The following is a 13,749-nucleotide window of genomic DNA, read 5'->3' on the forward strand; positions in this document are numbered from 1 at the left end:
CTGAACCTGCTCTTACTCCCCGGTGAGCTGTACCTGTGGTGCCTCCTCGCTGCACCTTGGTGAGGCTGGCAAGCCTTGCTGCGTCTCTCTCAATGTCTTATTTCTAGCCAGGAGGGTTTCTGCTGGGAGTTACTGTCCCCAGTTAATTTGTTACAGAGATCGAGCTGATGCGTCACCTGCTTCACGCTGCAAACAACACGAGTTTGCTTGTGTTTTGGGATCCTGTTGCTGCTGGAAATCAACTTGGATTGCCAAGGGACAGCTCTTTATTACTGAAATACTGACATCCTTTATCCCTGTCTTTGCAACTTGGTTCTTGTGCATTTTGCATGACTGACTGAGCAGCATCTCTGTGCCACAGTCTTTCCACAGATGTAGTGGTACCTGCTGCTGCTCCTTCTTCTGCTCTAATGGAAAACTGCATTATAAGTCCTGGGCCTTACTCGTGATAAAATCCCATCACAAAATGTCAGATCTAATACTCTCCTCTGTCCCAATTCTTTCCTCAGCCCCTGGAAAATGTCTGTTAGTTGGCAGGACAAAGTAAGATTTGGCAAATTGTTCCATTTGAAAAGATGGGGAGGAAGATATTTCTGATTTCGCAGTCCAGCCTGGCTTGCTGCTTCCCCCCCCCTGCCTTTTTGGGGGCAAGGAGAGTGGTGAAAGGGTTAGAGCAGCAAGGCTGAAAATGATCAGCTGTTTTCAAAATAAAATGTAATTGTGCTTTAAAAGGACCCAAACTGAAAAGAAGTATTTGCGAATTATCAAACAAAATGTTTGAATTGTCCCAATACAAGGTCATTTTGGTTTTTAATTCACAGCTCTTGACTTATTTCTAAGAACTGCCATAATTTGGAAAGAATTTAAAAAAAAAAAATTCTAAAATTAAAAAAAACCACCAAATTGCATAAAGGAGAAACCTTTCTCATCCTACTTTTCACTGGTCAGTGTAGGGCTAACTACGCCAGGGACATGGCCTGCTCCTCCTTGAAATGTTGGATGCAGGACCAAGCATAGACCCTTTGAAGGGGCTCAGGCAGCCCTGCAGAGCAAGAAGCATTTGTTTCCAGGGCAGTATTGGATGTGTTCCCTTCCTCCTTTCAAGGAGGATGTTTGTTACTGAATGTACTGCTCTGAGCAATAGAAATAAATTTTAAGCTGAGAGTGAAAGGGAGGAGGCTGCAGTATCCCATACTGATCGCCAATTATGTTGCCATCAATGGGAGTTTTGCAAGAGACTGATGGAGCCAGGATTAGACCTTTGATCTGTTTGCTCCTGGTATTAGTGCCCTCTGGCTCTATCAAATCAGGCTGATCTAAAAGTTAGAGAGAAACATGGGAAAAGACCTAGCAAGTGGTGTTAAAGCCATCTGCAAGTTCAGCACATCTTTATCCTTAGCAGCAACCCCAGGATGGGGAAAAGGGATTTTGCTAGACCTCCTTCTCTACTAAGCGGCAGCTTTGTGGTTGCATGATGCGGTGGATGATATGGAGAGTGTTTTTCTAATAATGGGGGGCCACTAGCAATCGTGCAGAATTTCTCAAAAGAGGAAGAATGTCTTAAGCTAATTCGAACGTGGCTAATTTCCCCTTGAGCCCTCAATTCCACATAAATGTTCAACCACAAGCACTATCCCAATTGCCTAATAGCCTAATTCTTGTGCCCAGTGGTGTGCTTCGTTGATCCTTGAGCATGGTCCGGCTCTATACAGGCCCTAGACTATCCATCGTGACAGTCCATGCCTTGGGTTTTCCAAAACCTGCTTGATTTGTGAGATAAAGTGTAAAATACTGTTACTGCAACGGTAGGATTTTGCTGGAGTCTCGAAAAAAGGTAACAAAAAGGGCATGGGGTGAACCAGTTGTTTTCTTGATTTTAGGACAAACTATAGAAAAAGTAAAAAGACAATTATCGTGAGGGTTTCTTAAGCTAGTGTAGAGGTGAAAAATAATTTAATATCTTATTGTAAGATCTTACATACCTGTTTCCCTGTTCAGTGGATGCTCTATCCCACATTGCCCTCTAGCGAGGACATTCCAGAGCAAATAATGCCTTCCAGCTTGCAGCCGCCAGGATATGAAATGTGGTATTTTAATAACTGAGGCCACGGCTTGTTTCTGAAGTGGGGTTTTGCCATGCGATGCAAATAGTGTGAGGAGGGGCAGCATTCACCTGTCGCAGGTGCTGGTGCATGTACCTGCACTGGCCGCAGCTTTCTTGACGTTTGCTTTTTGTTTGAGCTAACTGCCTCTGCGAGCATCTCCCTGCTGCTGATAGATCACTAGCAAAAGGTCCCTGCTCACTTCTGCTTTGGAAAAAGGGGAAAATATTCCCTGGGGTTTTTTGGAGAAGGATGATCTTTTTCCATGTTCTTTGTCTTAGACTTCGCTCTATGAAACACACTACAGTTCTGTGGTTTTGCCTGTATACACACATTCTGACAAACCTGCCAGTGGTTTGGAGATCATCATGGGACAAACTTCTGTCCCTCTTCAGCCCAACACTGGTACATCCAAAGGTGCTGCCTAGAGGGTTAGAACTGGTCCTTATCCTTCTGCCTGCTTAGACACGTGAGCCTGCATCTGTGCCAAATGACAGTTTTGGTGTGTTCCCAGTTCTCCAGAGCTGTTAAACACTTACAGAAAATCAACCAGCAATAGGTTTAAAAAAAAAAAAAAAAAAAAAAGGAAAACAAATATCTGCTGCCTGTGAAGAGCAGGTCATGCCTGATTCATCCTGTCCTCAAGGTCTTAAACCAGTCCTGCGGTGCCCAGAGCTGCAGAGCTGCCCTGTTCTGGGTTGTGGGTGCCCTGGAAGCAGCTCTCTGTTGGCCACGCAGTCCTTCTGCTTGCACACACAGGTCTCATCATGGCAATGGGACAGCAGTTCAGCAGCCCCGTGGGCTCCTTTGTGCCTGTGGGAACCTGTCACAGCCCGGGGTGCTTTGGTGCCTGCAGCAGCCTTCCCTCGGAGAGGGTCATCCCTGCGGATGTGAACCTTCAGGCAGCTCTGGAGGAGCAGGTTTCTCTGCCAGTGCCCGCTGCAGTGCTGGGTACCAGGGTCTGGGCTGAGGATCCGGGACTGGGAAAGAGGAGGTGCTCAAGTCTGCCTGGGTTTTCCTTCCCCTTACCCCTTCTAGGGTAGGGAAGTTAAGAGCAGAGCAATGTCATGACTCCTGCTGAAATCCAAGGGCTCCTCATCCAAAACATGGGCTCTGTTTGCCCCAGGCACTGGTCCAACCAGTGTGAGGCCCAGTGTGTCCATGCCTGCTTGACCATAATTACATAGAAATTCGTGATTAATATTCAGTCATCAAAGATAAACCGGATCTTTGATTGCTGGCTTGTTCATCAGACTAATAGTCATAGCCATGCCTCTGCTAGATGCTGTCTGTTTAAACTCTTTTAGTAAAAACTCCAGTTTTAGAACAGTTTGTTCTGAAATCTGTGATTTCCTGCATGCAAACAGGCAAAGGGTGCAACCTGATTGCACGTATGGCAGATACGTGGGTGAAGACAGCACCCTGCTGTCAGTGCGACCCTCCCAGGGGCTGTAGGACCCCCAGTAACGCGATCATGTTTGGGGAGCCGGGGTGGGCTGCACGGTCACCCAGCCTGCTCCGCGTGGCACTTGTAGAATGAATGACAAACACTAATGCCATCTAGTGACCAAAAAAAATGCAATGTGGGTATTTTATAAAATGCCACTGGAAATTTTATAGCTCCAAGTGGGGCAGGCCTTGGGGCTGGGAAGGAGGGAGATGGTGCTGGGTGTGCTGGGAAAAGAAATCCCTTTTCCATGCTCTCCCGACCTGTCTCTTCACTCGTTTCACGTCCCACAAAGTGCTTCTGCAGGTAACCAGGGACTGGGATCTCCCATGTGAGGCTTTATAGATCCCTGGGTGAGCAAGGCACGGGCTTCCTAAGCAGCTCTGTTGATTCAGGAGCACAAGTTCCCTGACTTACTGCTGGATCATGGAGCACAAACCCAATGTTTGAGGACAAGGTGACTGCGGGAGGGAAGATAGCTTGCTCCACTACTGGCATGGACATCATGGCTAGAGACCCTGGGGACTAATTTAAGCTGGCAGCATGGGCTGCGGCGCAGTGCCGTTGCTGCAGCTTTGAGCTTAGCTGAGATACGGGGCAAGGGACAGCAGCTTCTGCCGCTGTCCTGACAGCAGTGACTCGTTACTGCGGCTTGTACGACCTGACGCTTTTTTTTCCTCCCACCACCTTTGTTTCTCCCGCTTGCTTCTGTAGGTGATAGCTGTGAAGGCATTAACGCGCTGCGTTTCTGCACCAGTGGCTGGCTGGAGACGCCGTTGCTTTGTACCTAGTTATTAATCTAGTGGAGTCACGGTGCCACAAACCTGGAGGAATAAGTTTGCACTCTGCGTTTTAAAAATGAAGGTGAAGTTTTTTCTGACCACACCAGCTTATTCTGCTTGGCTAAGCTGTCATTGGCAGGTGCAGTTTGCCTTGCGTAGGGCTGGTGGTCTCCTGGGAATATTTTGCAGCTCTGATCATTTCTCCAACTCCTGAGAAATGCACAGACAGAGAACATGGGAATTAAAAGTTGGCAGTTAAGGAACTTGAGGGTTGAGACAGCTACGGTGAAGTGCATTATGAATGCACCGACATGCCAGGCAGCACCCCCAGGGAGATTTGGAGAGAGGTGTGGGATGTACCCTGCTGCAGAAGGAGAGCGAGCAAAGCACCCAGAGGTGAATAAGCTCCTTCATGGAACATTTCTGAAGTGCAGCAACACCAGGATTGGTGCCAGCACAGGCTGACACATCCCTGGCTGAGGGTCCCAAAGAGCTGCCCCCTCAGCGTGCACATGGGTCCATCAGCCACGCTCTGCCCCAGAGCAAACGAGCAGGTGCTGCTTTGCTCCGTGCTGCTCAGACCTGCCTGTGCTTCCTTCAGAAAGCCATTTACAAGGGTCCTTGGGGACTTTTTGTTGTTTTTCTATCCCAAATGTGAAGGTACCAAATATGTTCCTATTGTCTAATTTACAAATGTTTTGTGTTATCTTTGCTGCTGCTTTTTCTGGATTATCCTTGTGTCCCCCTGCCTTTCTGCCCTGGATAATTGAGAGCTGGCGGTGTGCCTGTAGCGTTCCTGTTTCAGGGCCAAAATGGGAGTGAGAATAAATGCTTCTAAATATCGTGTTGAAGCAAATAAGTAATTTACTTATAATAGCTCTTCGTCTGGCATTACACTGGCAATTTCATGCAGGTTTTGCAGGAGGAGTGAGCAGTTGTGAGAGGCTGGAAGAGCTGTGCACCTTGGGGAATATTTGCCATGGGGGTATGATGGGGAGAAGAGCTTCACAGATTTGGAAGAGTGCTCCTACTTCTGTAAAGGGACTTTATCCAGCAGTCTGTGACAATGCTGCATTTCATAGATTTGCTGGCCCTAAATTCTGCAAATATCCCTGTCTACCAGGAATCTAGCTGGAGGTGGCAGAGATAGACTTCCCTGTGGGGAGAAGGCAGGTCTACTTTACCTTGTGCTTTTGAGTAAGAGATCTTTCAGAGCAGCCAGCCAGCCAAAACACAGTATACATCCACACTGTCTTCTCAGCTCAATAGAAATCCTTCAGCATTATCACAGCTCCATCTATTCTTTTTCCTGAAGAGATATGGAAAAGCAAAAAGCATTTAGGGCGCTCTTTTGCCTGAAGCATTTGACACAGAGACATATCCCTATCTATTTGGTATCAGTAGGGCAATAGCATCTTGCAGGAGACAAGCAAAACAACTTGCCATGAATAACCTGAGCCTAGTACTAATTTTCTCTTTTCTCTCTCCTTGTAGGGATCCTGTTTACGATGCTGGTATTTGGACCAGCCTGTGGATTTATCTTGGGCTCCTTCTGTACCAAAATCTATGTGGATGCTGTCTTCATTGACACAAGTAAGGAGAACTGAGTTTGGTTTCAAATCAAGTATGTTAATGTTGTATCAGCAGGACAAAAATGTTGATGCTCACAAGCTGGAAACTGCTCATTCCATCTCATTCCATCTTGAGTGCCTCTTGCATGTATGGGTGTCACTTTTAGAGGGGTTTTATGACTGGGACTCAGAAGTTTTCAACTCTGTCCCTATAGATAACAGCTTCGTGGTAGCTAAAATTTGTTCCCTTGTATGGGCTTTTCTACTGCGAGATGAGTTTCAGCCCAGCTCTTGGAGGGCACCTTAAAGTATCATTGTGGCAGGGCACACTGGCTAGCTGTGGACATCGTCTTGCCAGGGGAGCTGTGTCCAGAGCACAGGATGAAATCTGGAGAGCTGCCATCCCCAGGACCTGGGAGGACCATCCAGGCTCTCTGATGGAGGCACACCAGTAAGACCCACGCCTGGCACCTCATGTGAATGACCCTATCTGGTTGGACAGGTTCAGTCCCACAGCATTATTGCTTTTTCCCAAAGCAGTGCTAATTATTGCTCACCTTGACTCTGCACTTGGGTTAAAGCAAATTGTTTGCAGATTGTCTTTTTGTTCGTTAAGAAAAAATATGTGAATTCTGCTTTTATTGCTACCTGCACTATGTGGTCTTTGCCATTAGAGGGCAATGTGTAACAGGCTGTTCTCCGCTGCTCCCCAAGCCCTTTGGCTACAGACTGCAAACCTGATGCTTCATTCTTTTCCCTCAGTTGTTCAGATGCTTTTTCTACAGTTTTCAGCTCCTTCTGATCCCACAGGCTCTCATCCTGCTGGAGGGATGTTGTCCCCTTTGAGGGTACACTCCAGTTCTATGATGTTGCAAATACATCTTCACAGGATGTGTTTGGCTGGAGTTTAACTTGCAAGACTCAGAACGGGATTGTGCAAATCTGGAAAAGTGCTACTGCCCTTTCTTGGTCTTGCATGCACATGGCAGCTGAACAAATCTAAATAATATTGAATGAGCAGGAAAACTGTGTCTTTTTTGATGGCTGAGGCTTTTAGCTGCGGCTTGGTCAAACACCACACGGCCCCGTTTCATTCCTTGGCTTTAGCGAAGGTATGCCAAAGACTCGCTTGGTCCTCTAGGCAGAGGAGCTTGTTTGAACCCCGTTACATATTTGACTATTAAGTATAATTTACTCCAAAATACAAATGTGCAGAAGAAGATATTTCTTCTTCCCAGTGGAAGCTGTGGAACTCCTCACCGTAGGGTGTTAAAAGTCTACAAAGGGATTCAAAAACAATTGGACGAGTTTATAAAAGAAAAAATGAACATGACATCAAATCTAGCTTAGGAAGCCCCTGAGCCACAAATCACAAGAATAATATCAGGTATATGTTGACTTTATTCTTGTGGACTTTCTGTGCATCTGCAGCTGGTTAGCATCAGAGGCAGGATGCTGGCCTAGCTAAAAAGTTGATTTGATGTGATCTGGCCATTTTTAACATAAGACATTGCTCTGTATTTACAGCTTAAAAATCGCCAAATACGGAGCCAGGAAGGAGAATGGTGGAGAGTTATTACTGAGAAGCCTGGAGGGGCTGTGGCTCAGCAGATCATAGGGAGGGTATAGCACTGTCCAGCTGCAGGTCCAGCTGGCTTTGACCATGGTCTGTCGCTGTCATGTGAAGGCTGGGGCACGCATGGTCTCTGTTTTTGTATGGGAAAGAGTTTCCACGTTGTAGCTGGCTCTGCCTTGCAGCTCAGGGTGGCACAAGGAGACTGAGCCCTGTCCTGCTCCCCGTTTCAGGCAGGAGGTGTGGGATGCCAGGGCACACTGCTGTGTGTGGGACCTATTTTAGGAAGGGGATATAAAGAAGACCTTGGTTTATGTGGCTCTTCACATGGCTGTGTTCCCAAGAACCTGAAAAAAATGCACTTCATCCAGAAGGAAATAACAGCAGAAGAATCCAATCCCTCCAAAACACTATTTTTCAAACTATATATATTTGAGAGCTACGTGTTATTTTCCCTAAGGAGAAAAGAGTTTCCTTCCATCTCTGCTTGAGAGACAACTTGATTGCCTCACTTGAGACAGATTTTTCAGAGTGGCGGCAACCAGACAGACATGAACAGAGGAGCTTGTTATTCCAGCCACGCAGACCCAGGTCTCCTCCGGGAGTCAGCTCTGGCGCTGGGCACCCTCCACTGGCTTGCCGAGTGGCTGTGGCAGTGAGGCGGCTGTTAGGAACACAGTTTCTTCTCTCCTGCTGCTTATTTTTATTCTCCCAAACTGACTCCAGAGCCTTCTTTTTCCTTATCTCCCCTGAGTGATGGCCTACAGGATACTCTTGCCTTTTACTCCGCTTTTCTTCATTTTCTGATGATTTCTCTACCTTTCTGAGCCCATTTGATGCAGTGGGTGGGTTTCTTTTCCAGTATTTAGGACTGTTTCACCCTCCACACAGTCACAGGTGCCCATAAAGCCCAAATGCCCATCTCTTCTTTGCTGAAAAGGGCTGTGAATTCAAAGCAGGGAGTGAAAAAAAAGGGTAAGCTGGGATGGAGATGCAGCGTCCTTGTCTGTGCTGCTTCTTCTCCATGCAGGTCTTTGTGCTAGTAGGTATGTCAGCCGTGTGTGCACATTTGACACGCTGGGACAGTGATGTCCAAAACCTCCGTGCCAGCACGGGGGACACTGACTGATATACGTTGGCTTCCTAGAGGTGGCAGAGCCAAAGACACTGGAGAGCAGCTCTGATTACAGGGCGTTGCAGAAGCTGGATGTACCATCTAGATAGAGAAGGTGATGGGTTGCTTGTCCTAAGTACCTCTTGGATGTGGAGGTCTTTATGCACTGGTGGCTCACACGATATGGGTGTGGGATGCACTGTGGGTCCCCACCTTGTGTCTGGGAGCCCCTCACCAGCCAATAAAGGCCCCAACAACCGTCTGCTAGCCTACAGGATCATTAACACTGTTGTCTTCCCCTCCTTGCGGCCAAGCCACTGACACGTGTGTGTGCTCTTGCAGGTAAGCTGGACATAACCCCAGATGACCCTCGGTGGATCGGTGCGTGGTGGGGAGGCTTCCTGCTCTGTGGTGCCTTACTCTTCTTCTCGTCCCTGCCGATGTTCGGGTTCCCACAGTCCTTGCCCCCGCGGCCAGAGCACGCCGGGGAGAGCGAGCAGGCCATGCTTCCCGAGAGGGACTACGAGAGACCCAAGCCGAGCAACGGGGTCCTGCGGCACACACTGGACGGGGAGAGCAGCACGACCTGCTTCCAGCAACTGCGAGGTGAGACACTGGCTCTTGTCACGTTTTCTGCAAGAGTCAGCAACAAGTTAACAGCTGGTTGGATTTATAATTGGTCTCTGATTTGGGCTATCTACCTCTACCCCAAAAAAGTCCCCCAAAAAACTCAGTATCCTGAAATTTCAGTCCCTAGCTTCTAATTATCTCTGGCATTATTCTCATTTTAAAGAGAGACTTTGTTCCACTTGAAAGGTTTGGGGTTTTTTTAAACTACAAAGTTTCAGAAATGCACGATAGTCCTGTAGAGTCGATAAAAAAAATGAAGGGGGACACAGTTGCCAGAGCAACTTGTGAAATTCTCTTCAGTCTACTGTCGTGCTCCCCTCTGCCTCCCGAAACAGAGAGTGAGCCAGCAAGGGTGGTTAAAAGAAACTGGGAGCTCCCGGCATCTGAGCTGCAGCTTGGTGCAATCCCAGATACAAAGCAATGAGTGCTGGGCACCACTGCAGCTCTTGAACTGGGATGGGGAAGTGGTAGATACCAGCCCAGAATAGCAGCAAAGTGGCAGGGCAGAGCATGGCTTGTAGCAAATTAGAATAGAAAACCCCACGTCGTGTCCTGCAGTGATGGAAGTGGACCTGGCTCTGATTAAGGTCAGCTAAGGATCCAGCATTTTGTGGGAGAGTGTGGGCAGATACCCTTTCTGTAGGCTGCACTGGAAAATCCTTCATCTGAGAGGGTGGTTCTATAGCACTGGTGGTTGCTTCCCACTCTCTGTCACTGTGGCAGAGCGGGTTTCATTACTGCCTAATGCATTTAGATAAATGAGGACAAAATCACTTACTCCCTGTGCAGTCACCTTAATTGGGAGTTGAATGAGGTGCGAGTGGGAAGGAAAAAGAGACTTTGGGGGGAAAAAAGTGTTTTCTTACATATAAAAATGCCTTGAGTAGTTGATGTGGTTGTTCATTAAGGGAAGGTCAAAGATATGAAATTTTGACTTGATGAGAAAATTCAAAAGAAACATAAAGGGATAAATTGTTTGAAAATTTGTCAGTAAAATTAATTTCTTCATCATTTCATCCTTGTTACAAGGATTTTCTCAAGTTTGAGGAATGGGCTTTTCCCATGGTATGTCCGTCTGGATAATTCTGTGGCTTTTGTCGTGGACTCATCAGAGCATCTGCTTCTTGCCACTGAGTTTTTTGGAATGGGCACTGGAAATTTTTGCAGGTTTTCATATAGAAAAATGAAAGAATGCGGCCTGTCCCTGCTGCTTGGAGGGACAGCAGTTCTGCCTGAGGATGGTGCTGAGCAAGCTGAGTTTCTTGCACACAGGGAGGCCGTGGGGGAGTTCCTAGAGCATCTATTGCTCACTGAAGTAGAGAAATTAAACCGCCACATCCATATGCTTCAAAGTATTGATTACATCAGGAGGCACCACAGTCTTCCACATTAGCCTTCTCATTCCCATTTCGAATCAGTTGGTATTCCAGAAGTCTCTTTGTAGATGGACTTTGAAATACAATTTACATTACATCAAATAAGACAGGGAATGACCTTTTTAGTTATGCCTTTGAGGCTGTCACAGACGACACGGTGTTGGTAGCTGACATCTCCTTTCAAGTCCCTTGCCGCTATTGTCACAGTCAGAATGTGGTCAAGAGTCGTGTTTGCTGAAGTGCCCGCCTGGAGGAGATGTTCAGACATGTACCGCAAGGGAAGACAAACGTGCCTCACTCATTCCTGATGAGCAGTGTTTAAGGTGATGGGTTGAATCTTGCTGTGTATATACATTATTTTTCCAGCAGTTGAAATATATATATATGCATTCCTATGTGGCAGGACCTAGTATCCTTAATTTGTTTGTTGATTGTATAGTTTCCTTTGGGGAAAGTTAGACTGTTTAGCCTTTTTCCTAGGATAAAAAGGACTGGTAATTATATACAGAGGTTAAAAATATATATGTGCATGCGTAGTCATGTCTTCTGTCCTATCATGGGCTTTGGGGTTTGCATATATTTGTGAAGCTGAACGGCAGAGAATGTACCTGTACGTGGAGTTGTGGGTGGAAACGCTCATCGGGGTTTGTGTGGCCATAACTCTGACTCCTCTTTAGCAAGTGTTGTCTCCGCAGCTCGGTCCTGGGCAGGTGTGTGCCGGGCATAAATCCATGCCTGCATGGAGGTGTGGGATCGTCCATCTCTTGTGCACAGTATGGGGAGGAAGAGTTGTTTCTCTGAACTGATCGTGCGAACGCACTGTGTATCAACGGTGCATCCTCGGAGGCTGAACTGGCCTTTTTGGCTATTGAAGGAGTTTGATTATTTTTTATTTTATTTTATTTTTATCAAGCATTGCAGAGACTGCTGCAAGTTGAGTGGACATGGCAGGAGAGGAAGCGGGGTGGTGTCAGTTGGAGACATGCTCCCAGCTGGGTCACGGCTGTCAGCTAGCGACATGGCATGACTGGCACGTGGGAGGATGCTCGAGACACTACAAGATTTGCTGAAAGACAGTGAGATGTAGGACTGGGTGAGATCCCTTGCCTGTCTCTAGCCTTAGCACGCAGAAGAGCTAGGACTAAGGTAAAAGCAACCTGCTCAAAGTATCAGAAAGTCTTTTACATCTCTATCAAGGTCTAAACAGGAGGGAGGGCCCAACTTTTGGGAAGCCGTGGCATCTCTTCATGTGGGGTATTTTCATGCCGGGAAAAGAAGCATCCTTAAGAGGAGCTTTGAACTTGAAATGAAGACTGTGCCTTTGAACGGCACAAGGTGAAGAGGGGATCAAAGGCAGCAGAGGCGGCGGGCAGCTGCCACGGCAGCTCTGCACAGCGGCGCTGGCAGGGGCATGATGGCTCAGGGACAGTCCTGGGAGGTGCTTACCATTGCTAAACTGGCGTATGAATGCTGTGCTGCGTTACCTGATTGGTATTTCAGTAAAGCAACGCAAATCCATTTTGGGAGCACAGGGAAGTGGAGGATTAATAGCAGGGAGAGGATGGATAAATGCTGCCATTGCTCTTTGCTCTCGGCTGGCAGCCTGGCAGGGTTGTTCCAGCCCTGCACTCTCCGTATGGTCTGTGAAAGCACTTCAGGCGTGGGCTGCAGCAGTCCTTGGTGTCCTGGGGGCACAACTTTGCTTTCCTACCTCTGGTCTGCCTCGGGGACCTCTCTGCTCTTTGGGGCCGGAGACGATGCTCAGCTGTGTCAGGGCACCTATACCTTCTGCTCATGTCTGCCCAGCATCTGCCCTCCCACTTGGTGTTAACACACTGCCTCTAACCCACCACCTGCTCCAGGACGTGCTTGGAAATATTTTGTTATATCTTTTTTTTTTTCATAGGGAAATGTCACTTCTACTGAATTGAGCAGTCAGTTCTGATGAAATCGGGTTTGAAAATGCGTCCTTGGCTTTATCTTTAACACCCCTGAAACATTCTGCTCTAAATGCATTTTGTTTTGCAATGATTTAAACCAGAAATTCATTACATTCTGCCTGTCTGTCTAGCAAGAGAGATTAAAAACCTAAAAGGATTGAAACTGATATGGAATCCTTCAGGTTTGGAGAGAGAAGCTCATTCACAAGGAATTAAAAGAAAACTCACTGTGGAATTAAATGAATTTCAAAACTGCAAATTCCCTAGATCTAGAAACATTTTGGTTTCTGTCCAGCTTCATTTCCAAGAGCGTAGGAGAGCTGGGATGTACAGCTGACAGCTGTCTTGTCTTCTGTTTGGTTCCTTCCTGCTCTGTGTACCAATCTGCCAAATACCTAGAGAGGGAGCTGCTCTGAATCCTGGATTTCTCTCCCCAAAAGTGCTCTCTGGGAGCAGGCACATAGCACTGGGCCAGAAGCTCCCAGCTGTGCAGGCGGGTCCTGGGCCATGGAGAGCCTGTAGTCCTCGGAGGGAGTTCATAGGATCGAGTGGGATTAACGGCTAACACGAGTAGTTTTAAATTCACAGCTCTAACAAGTCATAGTGACAACCTTTTGGAGAGGGCTCCATCTGTACCTTCATTCATGGCCATAGCGGTGAGTCTTTGGCCCTGATCCAGATGGGTACCACGACCTTAATGCCTTTTTGGATTTGGGTCTTGGCTCCCTACCAATATCTAAAAGGCTTGCTGAGAAATCCTAATCGTAGATGAGGGGGAGGCAACTGATCATAAAAGGCCCCACATCAGGTCCCGTCAGTCTCTGAGTTTCCTTTCGCTTGGATTTCATGAGGATGAGGGCTTTGTTGGCAGGTTCTTGACTGTTTCAAAGCCAGCATCCTTGTTATCAGAAGCTTGGATTAATTCAGAAAGGCCTTCAGCCTGATGCTTCGGGGCAGAAGCTGAGCAGCAGCTGAGGTCAGGCCGAGTATGTCTATCTCCGAAATCATACTATGCCTTGCTGTGACCTCCATGACACGAGTGAAGGAGGTTTACGTACCCCTCTGAAATCGAGCAAAGGCGGTTGCTGGAGGCAAGATGATAAACTAGAAGGACCTGCTTTCCTTCTGTGAGAACATTACTGTTGCTTCAAGCTTGTATCTATCAAGAAGCCTCTTTGACATGGGTATCATCCTTTTCCTTCATATCCTTTGTG

At 47.2% G+C, this 13,749-nt stretch overlaps 1 protein-coding gene across 1 annotated transcript in view; it reads left to right on the forward strand.

The window, feature by feature from the left end:
- The window catches only part of SLCO3A1 (solute carrier organic anion transporter family member 3A1), a 147,862-nt gene that overhangs the window by 113,576 nt on the left and 20,537 nt on the right, over positions 1-13,749 (forward strand). The window contains exons 3-4 of the mRNA XM_050903227.1: positions 5,826-5,924; positions 8,932-9,195. Coding sequence (XP_050759184.1) covers positions 5,826-5,924; positions 8,932-9,195 — 363 coding nt within the window. The remainder of the gene's footprint in view (positions 1-5,825; positions 5,925-8,931; positions 9,196-13,749) is intronic.

The sequence above is a fragment of the Gymnogyps californianus genome, chromosome 11, assembly GCF_018139145.2.
Source record: "Gymnogyps californianus isolate 813 chromosome 11, ASM1813914v2, whole genome shotgun sequence".
NCBI classification, from domain to species: domain Eukaryota; kingdom Metazoa; phylum Chordata; class Aves; order Accipitriformes; family Cathartidae; genus Gymnogyps; species Gymnogyps californianus.